The sequence below is a fragment of the Lissotriton vulgaris genome, chromosome 6, assembly GCF_964263255.1.
Source record: "Lissotriton vulgaris chromosome 6, aLisVul1.2, whole genome shotgun sequence".
In the NCBI taxonomy this organism is placed as follows: Eukaryota; Metazoa; Chordata; class Amphibia; order Caudata; family Salamandridae; genus Lissotriton; species Lissotriton vulgaris.
The window spans coordinates 1,756,461,467-1,756,487,065 of NC_141694.1; the positions used below are offsets into that span (position 1 = coordinate 1,756,461,467).

The 25,599-nt window shown below is 42.1% G+C and overlaps 1 protein-coding gene across 1 annotated transcript in view; it reads right to left on the reverse strand.

The window, feature by feature from the left end:
- Positions 1-6,521: 6,521 nt before the first annotated feature.
- The window catches only part of STUM (stum, mechanosensory transduction mediator homolog), a 242,773-nt gene continuing 223,695 nt past the window's right edge, over positions 6,522-25,599 (reverse strand). Inside the window, exon 3 of the mRNA XM_086927996.1 lies at positions 6,522-19,716. Coding sequence (XP_086784122.1) covers positions 19,620-19,716 — 97 coding nt within the window. The 3' untranslated portion in view covers positions 6,522-19,619. The remainder of the gene's footprint in view (positions 19,717-25,599) is intronic.

Genomic DNA, 25,599 nt, shown 5'->3' on the forward strand with positions numbered 1-25,599 from the left:
GTTCAGGATGCAGAGGATGGTTGTCCTTTTGAGCCTGTAGTGGGCAATGACATCCTCCAATGTTTGGTTTGTGAGGCTGATGCATTTTCTGAATGTGCGCTGTCTTTGTCTGCGCTTCCTCTGTGTTAGTCCTGGGGGGTGGGCCTGGGTGTGGTGGCGTTGGGTGTTGTGGCCCTGTTGGGGCTCTGAGCTGCATGATCAGTAGCTCCATGGCATCTGTTGGTCTTCTGGTGTGGCTTTGGGCTGATCTACCTTTTATGGTGCAGGTTGCGTCCGACTTTACACCAGGTCAGAGCAGGTGTTAAATTCCTGCTGCTAACTCACCTTATCGCCTGTTTTGGGATCTTATCCTCGACCTGGCTGGTCGTTGAGAATGTTGTGGAGTGGTGTTGTTGCAGCTTTTTGCATGGGAATGCCTACTCTGCATCTCATTAGCGTTAATTGCCAGGGTTATCTGTGGCGATGCTTTTTGCAGCTGCTATCACAGGTAAACTGGTGATATGGGCTGTTGGCACCAGCTTGTTAATGGGGAGATAAATGTTTTGCTACTTTGGCTGCGATAAAGTGCTGATAACTCAGCAATAAGTCCTTGAGAATATGCCCCTTCCTTTCATGCAACGCAGTGCAGTGCAGCAATTTTAGTTGGGCTCCAGTGGTTACTAGTGTTTTGGAGATTTAATTTCTCTGTAGATATTCCAAATCAAGGTTCGCATTATCATGATTAATATGAGTGCTATTGCTTTATCCAGGAGAGCACATCTTTCATTATTTACAGAGATTTTGTTTGTAGAATTGGATCCGGGAATAAAAGCTGCTTGTAAAATCCAAATCAACCAGTGACAGAAATGCCTAACATCACAGACTGGGTATTGCACCTAAACTAGAACCAGATGGGATGTAAATGTTGGACTTGGCCCTTTCTGCAGGGTCATTCCCAAACTCTTTACCTTCACACTCCTATTTTCTAAGCCCTTTTGTTGGCTTTTAAGACTCTGCACACTTTGCCACTGCTAACTAGTTCTAAAGTGCTTATGCTCTCTCCTTAAAACATGGTGTAATGGTTTATACCCATTTGGCATATTTAATTTACTTGTGATTCCTTAGTAAAGTGGAACTACCTGTGTCCAGGGCCTGTAAATTAAATGCTACTAGTGGGCCTGCAGCACTGATTGTGCCCCCCGCTTAAACAGTCCTTCAAACATGTTCAGGCCTGCCACTGCAGAGTGTGTGTGTAGCTTTAAACTGACATTTTCGCCTTGCAAAATAAACCTTTTGCCAGGCCTAAACCTTCTTTTTTAATACATGTAAGTCACCACTAGGGTAGGCCCAGGTCAGTCCAGAGGGCAGGGTGCAGTGTTTTAAAAAAGTTAGACATGTACTTTTAAGTTTTACATGGCTTGGTAGTGAGAAAATCTTATATTCATTTTTCATTACTGAAAGGCCTACTTCTACCATTGGGGACAGTCTCAGAGTTACCTTATTACATTTAATAAGCTGTAATTTTCAAATGGGAACATATGACCAGTTCATGTTTAGTGTCTTTGGAATTATAATGAAATAATCTAACTAATGGTGGTCAGATTTTAAAATACATGTTTGAAAATTGCACTTTTAGAAAGTTGGCATTTTCCTGCCTAAGCCATTTAGTCCCTGTCGCCTGCCTGGATCAAATGACAGTTTGTAGCAGACAGTTGAACTTTGTGTATTCTCCTAGACAGACACACACTAAAGGAAGATTAGGTATGCCTGGATGGGCCATCACTGGCAGGATGGAAGGGAGGAGCTGGGCACAGGCCTGCTTAGACTTGAATAGGCTGCGTCCTGCCTCAACACAAAGGGATGCATACCAGCTGTAGTAAGTCTGGAGTTAGGACAGGGCAGGCACGACGCCTGGGGCTTCAAATGGAAACCTCTAGAAGCGTTTACACCTTCAACTGGGTATACATTTTGGACTTCAGACACCAATTCTACAGTACACTTCTGGACCTATGGATACTCTGCCAGGAGGGAGGACTGCTGTGCTGCCGAAAGGGCTGCCACTGTGCTGGACTGCTTCTCTGAAGGACTGCTGTCCTGCTGTGCTGACCTGCTGCCTGCTGCTATCTTGCCTGAGTAAGAAGGCCTGGACCTGCATCTCCTGAACCCAGATTCCCATAGTGACTCGAAGGGCTAATTGGCTAGTCTCCTGATCTGAAGCTTCAGGGACACAAAAGTCTTCCAACCACCTTGCACCTGCACCTGGACTTTGCTATCTGTGAGTCTATCCTGCCAAGTGGTGCCACCCCAGTCCTGGACCGTTGGAAGTAGGCTTAAGATACTCTGCCAGCCTCTGTGGATCCAGTGGAGCCTCTCCACTGTGGCAGAACCCTGAGCAGAACCAATGATTTGCCACTTCTGTGTGGATTGGACCCGCTGCAAAGACCTGCATCATATCGCAACCCATTAATGTATCAGAACCGCTGCTGCATGAAGCATCCTTGGTACAGACCCTCACATCTCTTGTTGACGTCAGCCTCGCTGACAATGCCAAACTCCGCATTGCAGTGTTGCGGCTCCTTGGAATGGACGCATCGCATCGACTTTGCGTTGCATCCTCAAATCCTGAGTTTGCATCACAAGCTCTTGTCAACGGGATCGTCAATAATGACACAGGACCTCGCATCGCAGCCTCACCGCACCTCGGAACCGACGCATTGCTATGGCTGCGTGACACATGCGACGCGGATCCTCGCATCGATCTGCAAACAAGGAATTAAGGTACTTTGTTCAGCAGACCTAACTGGGTCCCGTTAGCTGGCCTGTGCTCCATTGCAGTTAGCCTGAACTTGCAACTTTGTCCAGGTCTAGCACGTCCACATATCTACAGTTGGCGTTTGTGCTTTTTGGTGCTATTTTCACTAAAAAGCATTTTAAATTCATAACTCTTGTTCTACTTATTTGGATTTTTGTCATTTTACTCTTGTTTAATTTATTACATTTTACTCTACTTTTCTAATTTGATGTGAGATACTTTTTGTGTGGTGTTTTCACATTGCCTTTAAGTTATGCCTGACTGCTTTGTGCCAAGCTACCCGAGGGTTGAGCACAGGTTAATTTGGGGTTTGCTTGTGCCTCACCCTGACAATGATTGTGGTTGCTGTTTGAACAGGGCTCACACCCCAGTCAACCAACCACCCAATTTCTTACAGTAAATTTGGAAATGAAGGAGTTCCTGAGATTAATTAAAGGAGATATAAGACATACACAGGCGTCTCATCTAGGAATCACTGCAGTGTTTAAACTTACAGAAAATGGACATTCTATTGACAGTGAAGTATAGAAGGCATGCTGAATAGAAGCATGCCTTCTATTCAGCGACTGAAGGAAGTTGGCTGTGCAAGATGTTGCATAAAGAGACAATCGTGCATCCCATATTAACTGCGTAGTACAAAATTCAAGTCCTATATGAACGCCTTAGTTAGAATCTACATCTACGAATCAATAAAACTATTGACATTTTGAGGAGGAGATTTCAACAGCCATACCTAGTCCTGCCTAGGAGAAGATGTGGAAGCATGCTGTATAAAGTGTACTTACTGCATTGCTTGCAGGAAAGTACCTTGGTCTGCCACTTAGGCCACATTTACAAAACACAGGAGTGACACATGTGTATAATTGACTGCCCTGTTGTTCTTCCCTACCAGAAATCAGGTGTCCACATTTGTAAAATCCATTTGAAAAATATGTTATTCACTACAACTCATGTGATCAAGGAACAGATTTAGAATCCAAATAAATCCTTGCAGCTATTGATATTGGTACAATAAAACAGAAGTCAGTCTGTATAATCTAGTAGATACCCAAGAAGCATGATTTAGTTTACCTTACAATAATATTATGACATTTGAAAAAAGAACAGAAATGGAGTTAGTAAGCAGCCAATTTAGTGCACCTATTATTTGTACCACTAATAATTCTGCAGAATATTCACCATACAATTTTATGTTTGGAAGAGAAGTTTGTTTGCTTATAGATCCTTCTTTTGGAGAAAATGGAGACAATAAATATAAGGGATAACATGCAGAGTAACTACAGAAACAACAATTAGATCATGGACTTCACCTTGCTGCATCTGCCACAAACAAGAATGCCAGCAGAAGGAGGGTAAGGTCGGATCAGTGAGTGAAGCAACAAGACTTTTAATCTGGAGACAGAGGGCGTTTTTTGTCGGTTTGAAGAATTGTTCAAAGAATAAACTGAATAAAGAGATAAGCGGGCATCTGAATCATATGTATTAAAAAACAAAATGTCTGACATCCTTGACTTCAAAGTATGTCATAATCACTTACTGAATACACTCCTCAATAGCTTACTCTAAAAGGAGAAGTGCAGTAACCACAACTTAACACATTAACCAGGCATCTTAGAAAGCGAAGTCTCTAAAAGAGGGGAAACTGGGAAGGAAGGGTACAGAGAAGAAATAATTTAATTCAAAGTCAACAAAGCGGAGATCTAAGAGAGAAGACAAGCAGGAAGACACTGAGGATTGAGAATCTGATATGTTTGAAATTGCTGAACTTTGAGAAACTCTGTACTTACTAATATTCAGAAACTGAAGTTGTTATAACACCAATAATTAAAATATCAGTTCCTGCACAGTCTTCTTGTTTTACCCGAGCCATTACAAATGTTGCAATAATTGTTTGTAATTCAATTTAAATTTCACCCAAAGTTGGCTGACTTGTAATGGTTACATGCGATTGCACCGCACGTGGCTCAGGATTGCATTAGTGATTGAAGGTCCGTATTGCAAAGACCATGCATTGCCAAAGAGTAATGTCAAGCACTGTTGTAGTACTTAAAATGACTTACTACATTTCTAAATACATTTTTGGAAGTTTTACCAAATAGTTGCATCCATGCCTGACAAACATGTATTGGTCAATGGCTCACATTTCCTTTCTATTGGAAGTGGAGTGGGTGAATTGTAAACCTTATTGGAATTGTTAAGTAATAATTGCAAAAAAAATTCCAATGAAAAATTAAAACAAAACTATGATTCACAGAAGGATGTCACAATTGACAAATGTTTAGATCCTTTTTCCATGATTCCCACTTCACTCATACAATCACTTAACAGTCTATATTTGGATCTGCTGTGTATATAGGCTCCAAATTTAGGTATTATTCTCCTTTACAGATGCAGCCTGGTGTTTTTGGTTTAGTTTATTTTATGTGGAAATAATGCGCTCTACATCAAAGGGCTTCCACAAAGTTTGTCACGGTTATTTACAGGAAAAAACTACCCTACTAAACCATGTGAAAGTACTTTGGTGTAAAATAAGTGTAGATCTGGGTTGCAATTTGGATGTACGGCTTTACAACGCGTACATTTACATCGCGTGCCGTTACAACGTGTTTTTTTCAACGCAAGTCGTTACCACGACTTGCGTTGGAGGGGGTGCGGACTTAGGAATTTTTTAATTTACTATTCCAACACCAGCCTACGTACAGTAGGGAAGGTGTTGGATAGTAAATTAAATAATTCCTTGTCCTGCAACGCCCTCCAGCGCAAGTCATGGTAACGACTTCCATTGAAAAGACCGCTTTGTAACGGCACGGCGGTGTAACAGCCGTGTCGTAAAGGCTGTTCACCTTGCAATTTGCATGAGTTAGCATGAGTTATTACATACTTCGATAACCACAAAATCAACAAATCAAATAACTGGAATAAATTGAACCGCAAATTCACCAAATAACTTATACCGTTAATAGAACAAGACCTTCCTTTTTTAAATGAAAACGTTTATACATTTTTAGGTTAGAAAATTAGTTGCATTAGGTGAATCATTAAGTTTCACCATTATTCTGAACCATGAGTCTCTGTGTGAGACTTTAAGGATTAAATACATTGTTGGTCTGTGCTTTGAGTATATACGGTGAGAATGAATATTAAAACTGTTTAGAGTAAGACCTATTTCCTAATAGGGCAATATGTGATTTAGTATGAAATGGACCATATTGTCATGAAGGAATAATCACAATTTTTTTATATTTCACAAAGGATTCCTAGATAAAGGTATTAGTGAGGTTCCCTTCATAGTCACTAAGTTTGCGATCATTTGGAATATATCCTCTTCATTACACAACTTAATTGCAACTAAAATAGGTGATAAATGCAAGTTACTGGACTCAGAAGATCTAAATGAATCATCATGTTCATATGTCCATTTTTATTCATTTTAGCTTCTTTTTGTGTTTCTCTTCATATTTTTCCTGTATATTAAACTAATCGTATGAGAACTGAACTGTTAAAACAGTAAGAGTGTTGATTGCCCTCAGCAGCCCTGCATGTTTGAATCAGCGGTTCTTTGGATTTTAATCCCATATAGCCCAACAAACGACAACACTGGCAATGGTTTTCAGTGACATTGTTACCAACTCAATCTCTGAAGTACTATTTGTTTCCAAAGTTGAAAATTCCATGAACAGAAATTGGAAAAGCAATATTGTCTCTGAACAAACTGGACGTCGACAAATGATTATTAGTGAGTCTCTTCATTTACATAAAACTGTATACAAACAATCATAATATATAACGTAAAAACACTATAGAAAAGCACTGCAAAACACAATAAAATACATTGTCGATATAAATATGCATACAAAATGTGTATTGTAAATTTTGGCACAATGTGCAACTGTTACAGACTTTTGAATATAAAACCCAGCAGTATGTCAATATTAGTAGACCCGGCAGGATTGAAAGCTTGTTTGGGTTGCAGCTGCTCCGTTGATGTTGAATTTTGCATTTCATTTTCCTCAGGGTTTAGGTGCAGAAAATGTGTACCAGATAAAAGGAACACAAAGTAAGGCACCATGACCCATGAGGAGAATAGGATCTTCCATAATAAAAAAAACTACAAAGATTCAGTCATGGATCCAGGGTATCTGGAAGATCATACTGAGAAGAGGTCTTCTTGTCAGTTCTTGTGTTCAAAATGTAAATGAAGAGTGTGATCCTCACTTCCAACTCTTGTTTCCAAGTCTATAATAATCTCTGTTGCTGCTGGCTGACTCCTCTGAATTCATACCACTTATACAAAGAATGACTTACGATAGTGCAGGACACTGCAGCAACCCTCTTGAGTTGTTCGTCAACCAATACCTGGTGAGCTGGCAGTCATAGGTTATAGTTACGACTGAGGCTATGGAAATCTTCAATTTGTTGTTCATTACACCTCAATAGCATTTTCATGAAAAAGTACATTTCAGTTTTGTCGTAAATGGTGCAATGTTGAGAAGATCAACGTGTAACAAAAGTGGGATGTCATCAGGTAATCAAAGAATGCACAGTACAGTATATAAAGCAAAGTAAATAGCCATATATTGCGGACATACACTTCTGTAATGATTTCGTATTGAACAGTTTGTATAAACCTTATAGTACACCACTACTTTATTGAAAATCCAATTATACTTCAGTTTTACTTTGCTACATGTTTGTAAGATGAACAGGGTACGCTACCAAGGGAGTTTCAACTAGATTAGTGTATTTGATATGCAATGGATAAGACACATTGAAATGACCATTGACTGTAACCTTTAAAGACTATTTTACAAGATGAAGTGTTGGGGGCTCAACATCCAAAGGTATATCTGAGACCCAGGAGTATAAACGAGATGTTCCAGAGGCCATACTGAAAATATTACATTGATATAGCAGCCATGCATTTACAGATTCTCATGCACAAAGTGTGGTTGAAAGAAAGAGAAGAGTCAAGATCAGAAAAAGCATTGTTCTCAAGGTAATGGTATTGGCGCATGAAGGTAAGGTTTTTTATTTGACCAATCAATCATCTAATTGATTGGTCTCAGTATGTTGGGCAGTTTTTGAAAGTAAGCAACAGTCATTTTACATTGTGCCCCTAAGCTGGAATAAATAAATGTACTACATATCCCAGCCAATCATTGTTCAATACAGTGATGTAATTCATTCTGCATCCACATAGTTACAAGTAAAGAATGAAAGACTCCAGAGTATGCTCTACCAAAGTTTTTCCTTTTAAAATGCACTGAGGTAGAAAAATCAGGGTTGCTCATATATATATATTTTAAAAATATTTTCATATATTTAGAACCCCAGAGTGGTGCATGACACAGAGAGACACAAGATGGGGTGTAAACAGTGGTGATGATCATAAGGGTCAGAGCGTTAACCTGGACAATATGACCCTGCATTGCAAATGACCATGGTGGTTCTGATAGGTATTTGAAATTGATTAGCATGGGAACACATGCGAATACCTTTGATGGTCCACATACTAGTTAATTGGGAGCTGGTTCACCAAGGTTTGATGATGCTTTTTGCTTCTCATCTCTAAGACCTATTCTGTGTTGGCTAAAGGGTGCTATCCAACATTTCAAGGTTACATAGAAAGCAAGGCTTAAATCTCATCTCTGTGTCATGTTGTGTTTTTTCATTCCTACTTAGGACAAATGATCTCTTTTACCAAACATTCCATCTAAAGACTAGGTTGCACGAGGGGCTGAGCGTAATATATGGAGCTTATGATAACCCCATAGACTGAATGTCATTGGGTCCAAGCAGTGGTGGTAAATCTTAAAACAGTCTTTCAGGAATGTGAGTGCTCCATCTTTTAGTTAATTCTATAGCAACTCAAAGAAGTCTAAAAACCTTTTGAAGACCAACAAAATAGAAACAAATCTGTGCTACAAGCAGGAATAATTCAAAGCCACAGACTGCATTGGACAAGCAAAGAACTATCTGAAACAATAAATGTTAAATAAAGTACCAACTTTTAAGGGTACATTATTATTTGTGACATAATCAAGGAACGCTTCTAATGTAGATCAAGAACAGAGTAGACACCCCTTAATGCCTGGTGTTGCAAGTGATAAGGACCAAGGGGATTCTTTACAAGATACTGAATCAGGTCTGCTCTTACTTTATTGAAGTAAACCTACATTCCCCCATGTGTTTGCAGGGCCAGAGGCCCTGATGAGGACTCCTAAGACAAAAACATCTTGTTTTGGTCACAGATTTAGGTTCTGAATTGCTCCCACCCCGTCTTTCTCCAAACACAAATAAGATGACCCCCTGTTCAAGAAAATGTGAGGCAGCAAATTGCAGGGCCCAGTCTGACTAACAGCCTTGGCACAATTCATCGTAGGTCTACAGCACTGTGCATGAGGGCCAGAAGGTGCAAAGGCATTTTCTACTGCTGCATTAGAACACTCAAGCATACTGCCATTTTTGTGTGACATCTGTGAAAAATGCCTCTGTGAATCCAATGCTAACAGCTGGACTTAGGAACGAGCGAGGCCAAGTACAATATGATAAAAATATTATAGTGTTAGCAATAATGTCATCTACTGTGCTTTGTTAACTTGTATTTCGCAATACAACAATGATGTTATTATATTATGGACGTTTATAAGGCAAACGTTTGCCAATGCAGATATAATTGTTGCCAGGACTGTTGTTTAGGGACAGGGCACAGCTATCAAGTACAGCAGGTGCAGCGGCTCTGGTGTGCGAGGTGGTGAGAAGTCGGTTGTACAGCTATCATCTGCAGCAAAAGTGGTGTTCAGGGCGATGAGGGCTTGGTTGCATTGACATCAAGTGCAGCTGGTGCATCAGCACTTGTGTGCAGGGTGGTGAGGGGCCATTTGCACAGCCATCATCTGCAATAAGCGCAGCAATATAGGATGTGCGCTGTGGTGACGGGTCTGTTTCACAGCTATTATCTGCAGTAGGTGCAGCGACATTGGTGTGCGACACGGTGAGGGGTCAGTTGAACTGCTATGAAGTGCAGCAGGTGCAATGGCACCAGTGTGGAGGGTGGTGAGGGGTCATTGCAAAGCTATCATCTGCAGCTGGTGCAGCGGCACTGGTGTGCATGGTGGTGAGGTGTTGTTGCACCTAAGCATGGGCGGAAAATCCATTACGCTCGCGGATTTTGCGGATTTTCGGTAAATTCGCAATCCGCGAACGCTCGCGAATTTACCGAAAATCCGCAAATTCGCACGCAGCGGTTTTTTTTCTTGGTGATACAATTTTGCGGCGTGCGATGTAAGTTCGCAATTGTGAACATGTAGGTGCGGCGGGCAGCAACAATCTCGCACTCGCGAAATTACAAAAATTGCAATTCTGCACAAGAAATCCACTAGCAAGCAGCATAGACCTTCTGAAAATGATGATTTTTATCAGAATAACTCCTCAGGTTGACATTTGCCTGCACTTTTTTGGATTTGAGGCCTTTTGACTTTCTTTGGATCACTTTTGGATTAGAAATCAACTTTCACAAGTAAGCTTGTTTGGGGCATTACAGTTGCTGTAATGCTGTTCTGCAGAAAAACGAGTTTTGCAAAAGTGAAAGCATTCAGCAGGTGCAAAAGTTCAAACTCATCATTAGTAACCATTCCCTGTAGTGCTTCCTGACTGGGGCCCCTCCAGAGTTCAGTTGCTAGTTGCAACAATTGTATGACCCTGCTCTGACCCTCACAGCAGGCTCATAGAATAGCTACAAGTAGGCCACAAAGGTCCTGGGAAATAAATTGCACTGCAACAGAAAGCAATTACAGATAAGGAAGCAGGTGCAAGACTGGAATTTTAAAACAGTGACACATTAATAAATCAACCCCAAATTAATTCATGTCAGTTGAAGCAGGGCAGGTGTGCTTGCTTTTTCCCCCCATAATCTACAGTGATGATGAACTAGAGGGTGGCATTGATGTACCAGAGGGTGGCATGGGTGAAACAGAGGGTGGCAGGGGTGAAACAGAGGGTGCTGGGAACCTCTGATGATGAACCAGACGTAGAAACAACATAATCGCGACCGTTGCGAGCCGACATGTAAGTTCGCAATTGCGAACTGGTACAAAACCCTCGCGAACTGGCAAAAATCCTTGCGAACACAAAAAAACCCGCAAATTCGCGAGAATTCGCGGATTTTGCGGATTGCGAGTACGCAAATTCGCGAACGCCAGATTCGCAAAATTCGCCCATGCTTAGTTGCACCGCTATCCATGGCAGCTGGTGCTGGGGCACTGGTGTGAATGGTGGTGAGGAGTCAGTTGCACGGCTATCATCTGCGCTTGGTGGAGTGGTATTGGTGTGCATGGTGGTGAGGGGTCGTTGCACTGCTATCCATGGCAGCTGGTGCAGGGGCACTGGTGTGAATGGTGGTGAGGGGTCAGTTGCACAGCTATCACCTGCGGTTGGTGGAGTGGTATTGGTGTGCATGGTGGTGAGGGGTCGTTGCACTGCTATCCACGGCAGCTGGTGCAGCAGTACTGGTGTCAATGATGGTGAGGGGTTGGTTGCACAGCTATTATCTGCATCGGGTGGAAGGGTACTGGTGTGCAGGGTGGTGAGGGGTCTGTTGCACAGCTATCATCTACAGCTGGTGCAGCAGTACTGGAGTGCAGGTTGGTGATGGTTCGATGGCACTGGTGTGTATGATGGTGAGCGGTCGGTTGCACAGCTATCATCTGCATCAGGTGGAGGGGTACTGGTGTGCATGGTGGTGAGGGGTCTGTTGCACAGCTATCATATACAGCTGGTGCAGCAGTACTGGTGTGCAGGGTGGTGAGGGGTCATTTGCACATGTTCTAAAGTGCCTTGCATGGTTTCTGACAGACACAATACATTTGTTTCTTCTGTTTCTTTAAGTCACCCCTTCCATTTTAGCCTCATCCTTTCTTCCTTCCTTTCATTAATCCCTTGCTCATTTGCTTCCCCCTTTCCTTCCTCTATGTCTTCCCTCCATTTATTTGTCCTTTCTGCTCCCCCCTCCCATTTCTACCCAAGACACCCTACAGCCTTCAGCACCTATACTAGCACATGAATGACTTATGACTAGGCTTGCGCGTTGAACTCACCTCCGTTCGCGGAATTTGCAGAGTTTTCTGGGCTCTGTAGAGCTCGCGGAGTGCAGAAAACTCTTCATCACGTAACGCAGTGGAGTTTTTTCCTCACTTGCAAACGGTAAGATGGCAAGCAAGAGCTGCCTCTCAAGTAGAATTTCAACTCGAGCAGCAGGAAGATCAGTGCGAATGACACTTCGCTCCGCACTTCGCCGCTTGCGGAACTCTGCTGAGTTTTTTTGTCACTTCACAAACTCCGCCAGGCCTACTGAGGAAGCGGTCCCATGAGAAATGACCAAACTTCTTTTCACTACTGTGCGCTCGTCCTATCCATTATGTATGGGCCCTATCCTTTGTGTAAAATCCATTTTGATTATTTTCTTTGACCCTTTTTAATGCTATGAATATCCTTTTATGCTGAAAAGCCACACTGGCCACTGCATCTCTCAGCATATACCAACATGAGTAACATAGAACAAAGGGTGCATGTGATGGAGGGGTGGTGGTACACTCACATTGCCTGCAATGCATTTTTCTAAGTCATTGGTCGAAGGGGGGCGGAGGGCTGAGCAGCACAATGTGCCCACCATCCCACCATACCTTTTTAATTTTAGAAAAACAGTTCCCCTTTTTTTGTGGAAAGACAACCGTCCCAGGACATTTAATTCCGACAGTTAAAATACTTCAGCAGAAGTGTAAGGCAGGGAATCTCCTGTCCTGTGAAACCGAGGGAGGGGCAGGCAGCTAAACCAGACTTCTTGCCAGGGTGCCTGCTTCCCTGAAAGAAATGTAAATTTGAGCAACTGGTCAATCTGCATATGTAAAGGGTTCTTGGAAGCTGATATTGGCTTTAATTGATCGTACCAGTGGAAGATTTCTGATGAAACACATTTATTCCTGTTGAGAGGTATTGTATGGGGAGCTAACAGCTAAGCTGTGAAGTGTGGGCTTTGAAAAGACAGTAAAAAAACCTAGCTTTTTGATGACACACATTTATTCATTTTAGAGATATTGTAAGGGAGCTACCAGCTAAGCTGTGAAGGGTGTGCTTTTAAAAGACTGTTATAGAAAAAAGCACTATGTACAGTCTGGGTATTACTAAAATCAATATTTTGGAAGTACTTTTTTATCTTAAACCTTTTTCCGCATTTTGAGGCTTCCAATCACATACTGTGTGTAATGCAAGTTTAAAATAATGTCTTACATGTTCACAGTACTTTCTGTCACAGGCGAGGACCTTGTAGCCCTAAACATACACAAGTCACTATTCTCCACTGCACCAACCAGAATTTAATTCTCTGACTCTCTGGGGAAGTGCATTAACTAATAGAGGTTTCATAATGTACCGTAGTGCATTTCCCATTAATTGACAAAACTTGCATTTAGTTTTCATTTAAGATTTGCGTTATTTTATATGCAGCTGTCTGAAGGAGAAAGACTGAAAAAAGGTACAGATTATTTAGTCTTTTTAGCCACTCCTTAGACCATGGCAGTGTCCATAAAAATTATTAATGCACTTTGACCACTGCTCCAACTTAATCAGCATGGCCATTTAACTCCACTGGCAGAAGGGTTCTAGCTTACTGCAAGTGTGCATGTGTACTGAGTTCATTGCCCCCGATAGTTTCGGGGGTGAGGCACATGGAGGTGTGAGCTCTGTGCTGGAATATCTCCAATTTCACTACATTTCAAAATGATTTTTTGTGGTCTTGGGCCGTCTGCGAATTGCACTTGAGACCCTAAGAACCTCCTATACTTTTTATAATTTCCTGGTCGTGCAATTTCCCTGACTCCTCCCAAGGTTCCCGGTATAGGAGTGCTATCGTCTCAGTGCACTTGTTTCTCTGCCCAGTGGGGCTACGTTCAGGTAACACTGGTGCCAGAATGGTGAGGGATTGGTTTTGTCCCACTGCTTGGGTTCCCCTGTCCCTGCTCCCTTGCTCTTCTGCCCCAGTGTCTTATTTATCTGTCCTTGTCTACATGCTCCACTGCTCTAGTCAGATATTAGTGGCATAGCCTTGGTGTCACCAGTATATCTCCATATGTACATCTCTTCTCTACTTGTTGTACCAACTTTGGGAAATAACTCACTGTCCTTGTGTGACTCGCATAAGAGTAATTTTTGTGTGTCATTGCAAAGTAGCTCTGCCACCTCTTGTAATGTCATCCGCTTTGTTATCTCATTCATGCAGCGCTCAAACTCCAGTGGAGGAACCAAGCGTCAATAGTTGGTCTCCATGGTTGCGTCAATAGTTTGTCTCCATGGTCTGGCAGCTCAGCGGATGCACTGTTTCTCAAGACTGCTTTGTGACGCTTTCTGATCCTGGAGGTAAGAGCTGTCGGGATGACATGGTCCATACCATACCATAGGTGGGAATGTGGCATATGCATGCGGCACTCCCTGCCCCGTGGAGGCCTCTTGTCCTCTGACGGCCTCCGTATATAGAGCGAAACACCGAGGTTATAAGTATCTTTGTTGCCTCATAGAGTGTTGCAACATCAGCACGTCTCATTCCTTATACTACGCCACAGCAAGTGGCCAGTGCAGAGGGATGTCTGTCTTCCAGTGCACCCCTCTGCTATCTGTTCTCGTGGAAGGTCCCCGAGGAACCAATGAAGAGTCAGGAGCTGAAACTCATTCATGGCACATAATGACATCATGTTAAAGCTGTTGTAAAAAATATTGGCAATGCCACAACAGTGAGTTAATGGCATGGCTGATGGTTGTATGATGGCACACATTGACCAGATGTTTTGCCAGCTATAGATGGTTATGGGACAAACATCTAAGAATGCAGCAAAAACTATTAAAACTGATTTTGATGGCAATGATGGGGTCATGTTGTCTGGGAACTGTTGTAGTGTGCAATTCTTGAAACCAGGACAATTATTTATCAACATTACTCCGAGTTCTTCCTCTGTGGTAGACATAGTCATGTTTGTTGACACCATGAAATGAGCATAACTTGTGTATTTTCCTTCAATGTTCTTCCTAAGATCCCCTAAACTTGATTTTAGTCACCTGTCCATTCTTTCTATGATTGGGAGCCGCAATACCTTTACGGGCAAAATGCACATTATGCAAGTAGTCGGCTATGGTATCACTTCCTTGGGTCACTGGATGCTGTATCTGGAAGCCTGTGCACATAGTGTGTATGTTTATTCACCATTGTCGCAAGGTCTGAGCTGACCATAACGTGCAGCACGACAACGCTTAGAGTCTTGGATTTGTTTACGCCTCTACGCATGGTGTAGTGTGTGGGCCGTGATTCCTGGCATTTACTAAATGTTAAATTCCTGGAAGGCAAGCAAATTAATTGTACCTCCCTGTGGTTTAATAGTTTATGCACGCTGTTTGGTTCAAACAAAATAATGCATTTCTTCCTGTCTCACTGTTACGAGTTCTTTCACTGTAGACGTCAGTGCTACACATTTCTTCTGACTTGCCAAATAACTTGAGAAAAACCCAAACCTTATGGATTTTAGAAGATATATTGTCTGAAGAAAGTCGTGAATTTTTGGGTGTTCCATTTAAATGATGTTCTGCTGATATTCATACATTCACAGAAAATATCAAGATAGTTTTGACCTTTCCAGCGACGTAACATGCTCAAAGTGTTGTGTTTGTGTCAAGACTGTTCTCAGGATTCCTGAAATGATGCCTCAGTAAATATCTCAGGAGTTCCCTCTAAGAAAACAGCCGTCTGGAGATATTTACCTCTTCTGGTGTATGCAATGCTGTTCTTTCCATCTCTGCCTTCATCCTTTCAGGGTTCTGTGGAGTGGAGTGGTGTGGCTCACTGGTTAGAGGCGGCAGACCCGAGAGCAGAGAACGGCCCGGGACCAGGGTTCGATTCCTGACGCGGCAGGGTCTTGGACCAGGATCAGCGGACTCGATAATTCTCACATCGGTGCCTACTCCAACCAGAGATCACACTCGGGAACTCTGGGCATTAGCTTGCCTCATCTCCACAACGGCCCCTCACAAACGCCGGGGATGCCTGGTTTCACCTTGGAGACTCCCAGGAGGGACTATCTCACAGGGAAAGCCAGGACGGGTTCCCCAGCGGTCTATAACGCTACGAGGCCTGCGGTGCGGGTAGAAGTGCGCTTTACAAGACAAACACAATTTCAATTTCAATTCTGGTTGAGCATCCATTGAGCGGTGTGCAAGCTAAGAAGGCCAGATGCTAAATCTGGAAATGTGAAATACCACACCTCCCTATGAGGGTGGCATCAAAGTTAGGGATTTGACATTTCATACCTTATTAGGAAGTTGGATTTTGTAGTTTCAAAAGGGCAGGTCCTGGAGGATTTTCAATCCATAAAAACATGTTAGCATTCTTGGTATTTGTGTAAAAGAGAGATTTTCTGTAGCAGGAGCAGGTCTGAAATTGAAAAATGATCTAGGTAGTCATCTTCATTCTAATGGAGTGAACCTAACTGCAGAGGAATGGATCAAGTTCAGATAACAAATCAAGAACCGCATTTTGTTTGAGAAGTAGATGGTGTGTGAAGAGGTGCGGCTCTCGCAAGTAACGATCTGTCATGAACAGTACGATGGGAACCACATTTTCCGAATATATCCAACTACGAGCTATTACCTCTCAAGTAACTAAGAAAAAAGATTGACTTCTACCAGTACAACTTCATGCTTTGACCCGAGCAGCAGCACAGCTTTAAGAACGTATAAAATTATCTGTGCTTCATTTCAAGAATAATTTATAATCTTCATGAAACTTGGTCCAAGGACAGAATGATCCACAACAGTTGAGTCTTGTTCAGTTTGTGGTGACATCATCGAGCAGGTGTCTTTTCTCTGGGGTTCTAGAGCAGGTCAGGTTTGAATCATCATTGGGGAACACTGGACTCCAGAGTTCATGACCAAACCAGAGATACCAAACAAGACCTTCTGTAGATGACCAAGAGTGGTGAAGACATGTTTACACATCTTCGGGTTCTGTTCAATGGCATGTACATTGTGGCCAAAGGTATCTTGAAAAGTCAGCCTTGTCTGGAGGTGACTGTTCCCAGGACATTCCATATATTTCCATTGGGAAACAATAAAAATTGGACTAAAAGGGCAATCAATCTAACCTGCATATCACCCCAAGACATCTTTATGTTTCTACACAGGGCTGCATGCCAGACATCAGTGTGCAACATTGTTTGTTTTTGGAAAAAGGTAAGATTTCCACCAAGTTTCTGAAGTCAAGCCTGGACTTCCAGGAGGCGGGAGGCTGCACAGAGTGGTGTTTGAACAGGTATTTAAGCAGTATACTATAAGAATACTTAAGTTTACAAACCGGAAGTAATTCACTACTCTCAATTTCCAAGCAGAACAAAATATGTGCTAGGAATTGTAGAGAAGCAACATTTGAGAAAATGTTTAAAAGATGAATAAATCAAATCACAACACTGAACTGGGCCATGGAAATTTGGGTTATTGAAACCTGGAATTGGGAATAATGAAATATACCAATACATTGTCCCCAATGAAATGGGCGTGCAGAAAGGAAAGAAGTATAACCTGACTTTAACCAAGGGTTAGACAATGACACCGTTTTTTACTGCAGCACAGGCCCAACATAGGTTATGGATTTAAGTATTCAGCACATATCTGTGGGCAAATCTGAGCTTACTGTGTCCGATACCAGCATTCCATCCAATGTAAGAGCCAGATTAACTACAGCACACCTCCTACTAGTGAGGCAAAAGTAGCATGGCAATAGAAATCACAAAGGCTTAATAGTGGTAGAGTGGTAGAGAGCAGAATGAGCACAAGTTATCTTGAAGTCGGGAAACTCGCACAAAGGAATGGCACGGGACTGAGAGGACTTTTGGAGGCCACAATACTAGGGTAAATTTTTACCGAGCCAGGTCAGCAGTAAGATGACGCGCATTGGTAAGTGATTCTCAGGCATTGAGAAGCAGGATCCTTTTGAAACCTATAAGAGTTCAAGTGTTTTCAATGTTTCTGTTTTAATATAATAAATTTAGTATGCATGGGGGTAGTAGCCAATTTTAGGATTGCAGGAAGAAAGATAACATTTAGGATTGGGGGAAAGATGGCAGCCATTTTGTACACATTTGTGTGTCCGGTTGCTTAATTCACTTCTCTGAGTTGAAGAATTGATTACCAACCTCTGCCCCATCCCACACTGCTGGCCGGCAAATAGACTAACCTTACCCAAAGGGTTCCGGTATTGATCAACAAGGACCAACGTCACTCACAATATCAGGCTACGAACAAGACACTTTCACCCGTCAACAGCCTCAGTGGCAATCAATTCCAATCTCAAGAGGTACCATAGAAATCTTCAATGAACCCGGCCCTGGTGGTTCAACAGTGAACAACTCTATCGTTATTCAACGGTTTAACGGGGAAGCAACTGTTTTGTAAGTGACCAGGAACGGACAGCAATAGGAAAGAGATGTGTGTAATAACTGAGAAAGATCCACACGTTCTTTGCAAAAACACATTCCGTTTTAAACTTTCTTGTCATCACTGCCATGAGTATGAGTATATGAAAAAAGTTAGATTGGGCGGTCTCATGAAAACAAGAGTGCATTTCTACCTGTCCCAGTCCTCTAACACGTCAGTTATTCTGCTTAAGAGAGAACAAGCTCCTGGGAAATAGCCATTGTGTTCTTCATCACCAGGTCTCAGAACTTTTCCATTTTCTTTAGTCCCCGTACAGGTTCCAGGTGTAACTAGCCATGGTAAAGACCACATCATCTACATAGGGGACGCGCTTCCTCTAGCTAGCTATATCTCATCAAGACAAAGGTCAACTGAGCCCAGGATCATGGCCTCTGTCACAAACGAATGGTCAACATGGACTTCAGAAGACAGCATGACTGCAAACACAGAGTCTGGACCCTACACAATCATTGCATCAAACAATCTGATGCTCTTTAACAACATCTGCATTCAGGGCAATGATACCAACTGCCCCAATGTTATAAGGGATACCAGGTTCTCCGACAAGCATTCATATAAGAACCTAATGCATTTTGGAGCTTGTAGGCTTTGTTCTCCTCAATGTTCATGAATTCAGGTAGTTTAAAATGTGGCTCATAGGTTATAGTTTGCTGAAGTAAAAATTGAATTGGAACATGGGATCCCATTGTGATGTTCCCCATAGCTTGGAGTCATCTGGTAACCGCAGTTCAGACTTTACTGTTGATTATAGACACCACAGATGACACTTTTCTTTTCCATTTCAGCACATTGCCAGGATTTCCATTAACAGTTGTGTAGTTATAATTCAGCTGCATTTACATATCCGTTGAACTCTTGCAAATAGAGTGCATGTCCTAAAAGTATGGTAGAAAAACCTGCCCTTAAAGGTTGCAGTGCCACATGGTAGCTTGTCAACAACCTGGTTGTACAACTAAACATGACTCATTCCTTCTGCATGTTCCCTTAAAGAATCTTCTGTGTGTTTTTGTAAAAGTAAAATGGTGGCAAACTCCAAAGGTCTATGGTGTCTTGTATTCTTGATAGTGCAGCTTGCACTGCAGTTAGCTCAAGTCGCCCAAGGACAAGGTGGCACTGCCAGGCGTGTTTCTTGTCATCTTCAGTCACAGTAGAAGAGCGAGACTTCTTTGGCACTTCGATCCTGAGACGTTCTATCTCATTTGGAAATGCAGAAAGTCTCTATAGTGGATGACACAGCTCGCCATCTCCTCCTTCCCCCTCTATATTCTGTCCACTGTAAAAAAGAGATGCACAAAAAATTCCCTCATCCAATATGGCCACTGCGCAACGAGCTGCTGTGTGTCTCCTTCCTCGAAGACCCCATCATTATAATTGCTGGGGGATGCCTTGCTCCTTGTATCCTGCAGAGGGACAAAATTACAACAATACGTTAGTGCAAACATAATGTTGATCGATTAACAATAACAGAATTCCACAAATGTCAGTTGACAATAGTATTCTCAATTTGCATCACCCACAAAGGATCACACACTTGGCAAAGATACAAATGAAACAACCATTTGCAAAGTCTGTGTGTCTCAGCTGCAAAAGTCCATGCTTGTTTGCATTGGCATCAGGTAATGCCGAAATGGTGGCCAGTACGTCGTGATGTACGCAAAATCATTTGGCAACATGAATGGACATCTTTTATGTTCAATAATTTTATTAGGATTTAAAAGAGTATATAAACATTTGAATAACATACAGGTGATACATATGAAAAAACAAAAAGTATGAATATGTCATAAATTGATATTTAAGATAAAGTATAAAATGAAATCCAATAAGCAGTGAACCAAAGCAATGGTATCACCATAGGTTACGAAAGAAAGAAAGTTAATAGAGAGAAGAAGAAGAAAGCAGAAAGAAAAAAGACAGAAAAGGAAGAAAAGAGGGAGAAACAGATGGGAGGTTAAAGAAAGAGAGAGGAAGAAGAGCAGGGAAAGGAGAGGAAGGAAGAGAAGGAAAAGAAGGAAAAGATCTTCTGGGGAGCTCCACTTAAACAGAAGGACAACTCTCACACAACCGAATCAAAAGGATATTGAGCAACCAAACCCTTAGAAGATAAATCCATATAGGAGTCTAAGGTTTACCAGACCCCGTTAGAGATTGAAGCGGAGAGATGAGCATCATCAACTGAGGTGTGTGCACCTCTCAATAAAGAGACCCAAGCCCACCAAGTGTGATAAGAAATCGAAGAAAAAGATTTCCACTCCATAAGAATTACTTTCACTGCAATAGTTAGTAACAAATCTAGTAATTGGGAATCTAAGGGTAGTGGAGTACGAGATGCAAGTGGAGTGGACCTAACATAATCATGGGGAAAGAAAGCTGATACTGGAGGTTAAAGATCAATTGAAGATGTTTGTGTATTAAATCCCAAAAGGGTTGAAGTAGCGAGCATTCAAAAAACATGTGTAAGTAAGCACCTGGACATAGACCACAACTCCAACAAAGATCATCATCCTTCAACTGAAGAGAGTGTAAACACACCGGAGTCCAATGGAGCAGATTAATAGAGAAAAATTTAGGTTGGATTAAGGAAGGAGCAACCTTATTCCGAAGAGAGAGCTTCCCAATCAAGCGCCAGTCATCTGCAGAGATATGGGCAATAATATCCTGCTCAAAATGAGATAGCCATTTCTGTTGTGTGACAGTACATTCGGCAGAAGAAGTAACAGAGAGAAATGTATAGATTTTAGAAGCCACATGACCTAAACGAAGCCACATTTGGAAATTACACACCAGTGGCGAGCACTCTTCTTCTTCTTGTAGCAGAGTGATTGATAGTAGTTGTGCTGGTACCATCCCTCACAATGGGTAGTGGCAATGGGTAGGGCAAGTAAGCCTTTCAGCCACTGTTTAATTCTTTTTTTGTACACACTGTGCTCCCTTTGCCCCATTTGGAAATATGAGGATGTCTTTGAGTGCACTGTTGGAGAAGGAGTCAGTGCCATTAAGGGTTAAAAGGTGAGCCCTTAAGGAAGTCACGACATTGACAACATGGGAGAGTCGGGTAAGGGTGCCTCTCCCCGGCGCTCCCACCTGGGCTTCCTCTTTGTGGCTGGAGTGTCAGCAGCCGAAGAGGCAGGAGAGCAGGCAGCCCACACAGTTCAAACCGGCTACACACACATGATATGAATTAGTCAAGACCAGAGGGAAGAGAACCAGATATGAAATGATGTGTTGGGGAGGGAGAGAATGGGGGAATACTCGCCCATTGGCTCACCACACCAAATTCAAACCTCGCTGTACCGAGAGGGCAATACGGTTTTAAACAGAGAGGTAGTTCACGTGCTCCCATCCCAGCCCTCCGAACACAATCTAATCAGTCATGGCCGGCATTACGGGCGGGGTTGGAATGGGGTCGCACTCGAGTCGCGACGACCTGAGGGGATGAGGGGGGAGGCGTGAGGGTTTGGAAACAACAAGCAACAACACTCACATTAATAATAATACAGATATATTATTAAGTAAAAGTAAACTTACCATCCAGAAGACTCCAGAGACTCCGTCCCGATTCCCGCCGCCCTTGATTTCAAGTCCTGCAGGCAGCACCAGCACGTCATCAGGAAGGTGGCGCCTGCGCGGCAGGCAGCCTCCCTCTCCACTGCCGCGTTTTTCATTGGTGCGGCCGGCTGCCCCAGGCTACGTCATTTTCTCTCTGTATGCTGCTATTGCAGCATACAGAGAGAACAGGGAGAGTTGCTCAAGGGTAGGGGGGGAGTGGCTTGGGGGAGTGGCTTTCCCACTCTTGTTAATACTGTCTGTTTGGGCGGCCTCAGGCTGCCCAAACAGTCAGTATTACCAACAGTAGGCAAGCCACTCCCCCAAGCCACTCCCACCCCACTCTAAACCAGGAAGCTCTGCTTTCTCGCCGTGCGAGAAGGCAGAAACAATGGTAGTTATATAATATGATAACTACACTTGTTCTGCCTTCTCGCACGGCGAGAAAGCAGGGGGGGCGGCACCCAAACGCCCCCATGGAGGAATCGCCACTGATCCAGAGGTACATCCCGCCTCCCCTCCAGTTGCTCTCCACGTTACTCGTACCACGTTACATGTTCATTGCTCCCCCTGTCCTTATCAATCTCACTCTCATAAGGCCTGTTCATAAAGATGAAACCTCAGTACCTGCCCTATACCCAGGGCTCGAGTCGGGGTACCACACAGGTGGACGGCGTCCCCCCACTTATTTAACGGGTGAACGCTGTCCCCCCTGCCAAACAGCTGGACTTCACTTTTTGGCGTCTCTGGGACGAGATCGGAGCTCACAGCACGCTGCACACAAGCTGGCTTCTCAGATGCAATCGCCTTAGATGCGATTGCATCTGAGAAGCCAGCACGTGTGCAGCGTGCTGTGAGCTCCGATCTCGTCCCAGAGAGGCCAAATGAGCCCGATGTAGCAAGCCACCTGCAGTGACATCACTTCCTGTCGTGACGTCACTTCCGGTGACAGCGTCCCCCCACTTCTTTTTTTAGGACTTGTGCCCTGCCTCTACCTGATCCAGTGCTACGGACTCCGCACCTTTATGGTAAATGAGAAACGCTCCATTAGTCATGACTAACAGTTATGCTGTTACGTGGGCGGGCCCAGATTGCGAATGACACAAAGTCAAAGACAAAGGAGTCGGAGTGCGACCCATGACTTTCAGTTAAATGGCTCCCTCGAGCTAAGAGCTGATGAGCTCGGATCCCGCACCCACGCGCCTTGAGAGGTATCAACCTGAGAACACTTGGCAGCCTGCTCAGCAAACCCCTGAACAACCTACACTCTGCTGATGAGGAACAATAATTCCGAAACACCGGTGTCCAGAGTTGGTGCTGCAAACTTGCTAAAACACACAAACCTTCGAAATAGCGCACTCGCTACAAAGACTGCATCTACCGTGATGCTCCTGGGGTTCACCCGCTGGTGGGTGGAGTCGGAGTAAGACCCATGACTTTCAGAAGATTTACTTGAGAAAGGAGTTATTTTTGCTAAATTTTAACTACATTTTGAAAGTAGGCAGAATACTTTCAAGATCTAGTTCGCTATAATTTATGTACAAATGATTTGATGGATTATACGCTGACCCCGATTTCTAATTTCTGATCTGCCAAGAACATGACATAGCATGCTAAGGCTCAGGGCCTCATTAAATGTTTACCAATTCCAAATTTTCCAGGCAAGACAAAGGTATGATGGGTAGTACAATTATATCTGAATATGTAATTGTGTATAAAAATGTTTTAGGCTATGAGAAGGCAGAAGGAGATGCTGTATTGTTCAAGGTCTCTTCTAAACTATTGCGCATAGTGAAGAAAGTATACAATTGGAGTATTGATTAAGGTTACTTTTCTGACATTTTAAAGATACTACTGTGATTAAGTTCCAAACAAACTCAAAGACCTTCAGGAATGTGTTAACTATATATCTATTTCATTGATGAGCATGGATTATAAAATTGTAAAAATAACTTTTGGTAGTCTTGAAAACTCTAGTTCACGAAGAACATTCAGGATTATGTTAAAGATGTGTGTAAGAAAGTCAAACATTGGGTATCGTCAACATCATCGGAGAAAGTGATAAATCGTGTATAATATTAAACATAGGTGGAGAAAAAGTATTGGACAGTTTGAAAGGGTAAACCTTTGTTTGGTCATAAAACATGTACTCTGGTGGTGTTAATTTGATGGTACTTTAGGCTATTGGTTCAATGACTGCTTGAACAAATGGTCTTATCTCTCAACAGATTTAGATTTTTAAAGGGATGAAACATGGTTGCCCAAAGTCTCCTCTATTATTTGTACAGGCATTAGAACCACTGGCAATTCTGGAAGAGGGTGATCATTTCTGGTATTATAACCAGTCACCTAGAAGAGAAGCTTAAATAGTAAGCAGATAACATGATTATGACACCAATTGAGTTAGATGTTTCTTTTCTGTCAATATGGTCAATTTTGGCAAATCAAGTATGACGCCCCCTTAAAAGGAAAACATTCAAAAATTTGTTATATATATTTCAAACTTTTGAAGTAGCAGATATTATGGAATATGTGGGAATTAATATTCTAATGACTCTCAAAAGAATAAGACTGCCAAATACATTGAAACATAGGACAAGCTGAATTTAGGCAAATATATGGGTAAAGCACGGAAAGTACGTAGATAAAAATGTATGCCTTACTCTAAATTCCACTGTACCTTCGAAAAATATACCAAAATATTGCTTATTTCAAGATGTCAACATATAAAATGCCATTTATTTCATATTTATTTCATAGTTGATGTCAGAATAGAAAAAAAATATTTTATTAACACAAAGTCAAATTAGCATTGGTAAGGACATTTTGGCTTTATTACTGAGAACTATATAAGGACATTAAAGACGCAACATATCTTATGTTTGATGAGCTTATCAAATAAAGCTAAATCAAACTAGTTTTTTCTTGAAAGTCAGGATCTGTGTGACAACAAGTATAACATTTGTAACAAAGTTTCAACAATAAGAGATTTTCAAAGTTTAAATATACATGCTTGCCGGTAAGAAAACTACCTAGGAACAGAAATATTGCGCTTGGTCTCCAAGCTGATGTAAAATTGGGAGATGATCAATGCTTAAAAGTAAATGGAAAAACATTTAGGAGGGATAGCTGAAGCAAATCGAATTCTCACCATGGAAATATGAACAGATGGTAAAGTTAGTGTATTTAAATACGTCACGTAAGAATATAATCTCTATCCCTCAGCGTCAGGTACATAGCAACAGTTAAAAGAATGTTTGACTGCATATCAAGGCGTCACTGAAGTTGAGAGAGAGAAGATTCTCCCCAAAAATTATTGGTCCCAAAAAAGAGACACATCTTGCATAAAGCTTAAGCTATTTACACAAAATATTTATTATTTACTACAAAATAGAAATAACAAGAAGTGAATATTGAACTGGGAGAGGACATATCAAGATCAGTCTGGTTAAGAGTCTTTCCAGATCTAAGAAATCCAGGAAATTACTATAAGCGTGAACTCATTGCGCATGAGAATTTATCAAAGATGTACTGGGCCCACAAAAAAATCTTAAATTACATTTGAGGGAGATTGGCTATTGTTGATGTTCAGAACAAGAATGTAATTTATGGCATTTATTTATGGATTATCTATATTGGAACAACATATTTTGTTAGATAAAAATAGCTTCAAGAATGATTGCAATAAGAGGGAAGGGAAATGTTTAACAGATAAAGAAAATTTAAGTCAATGAATT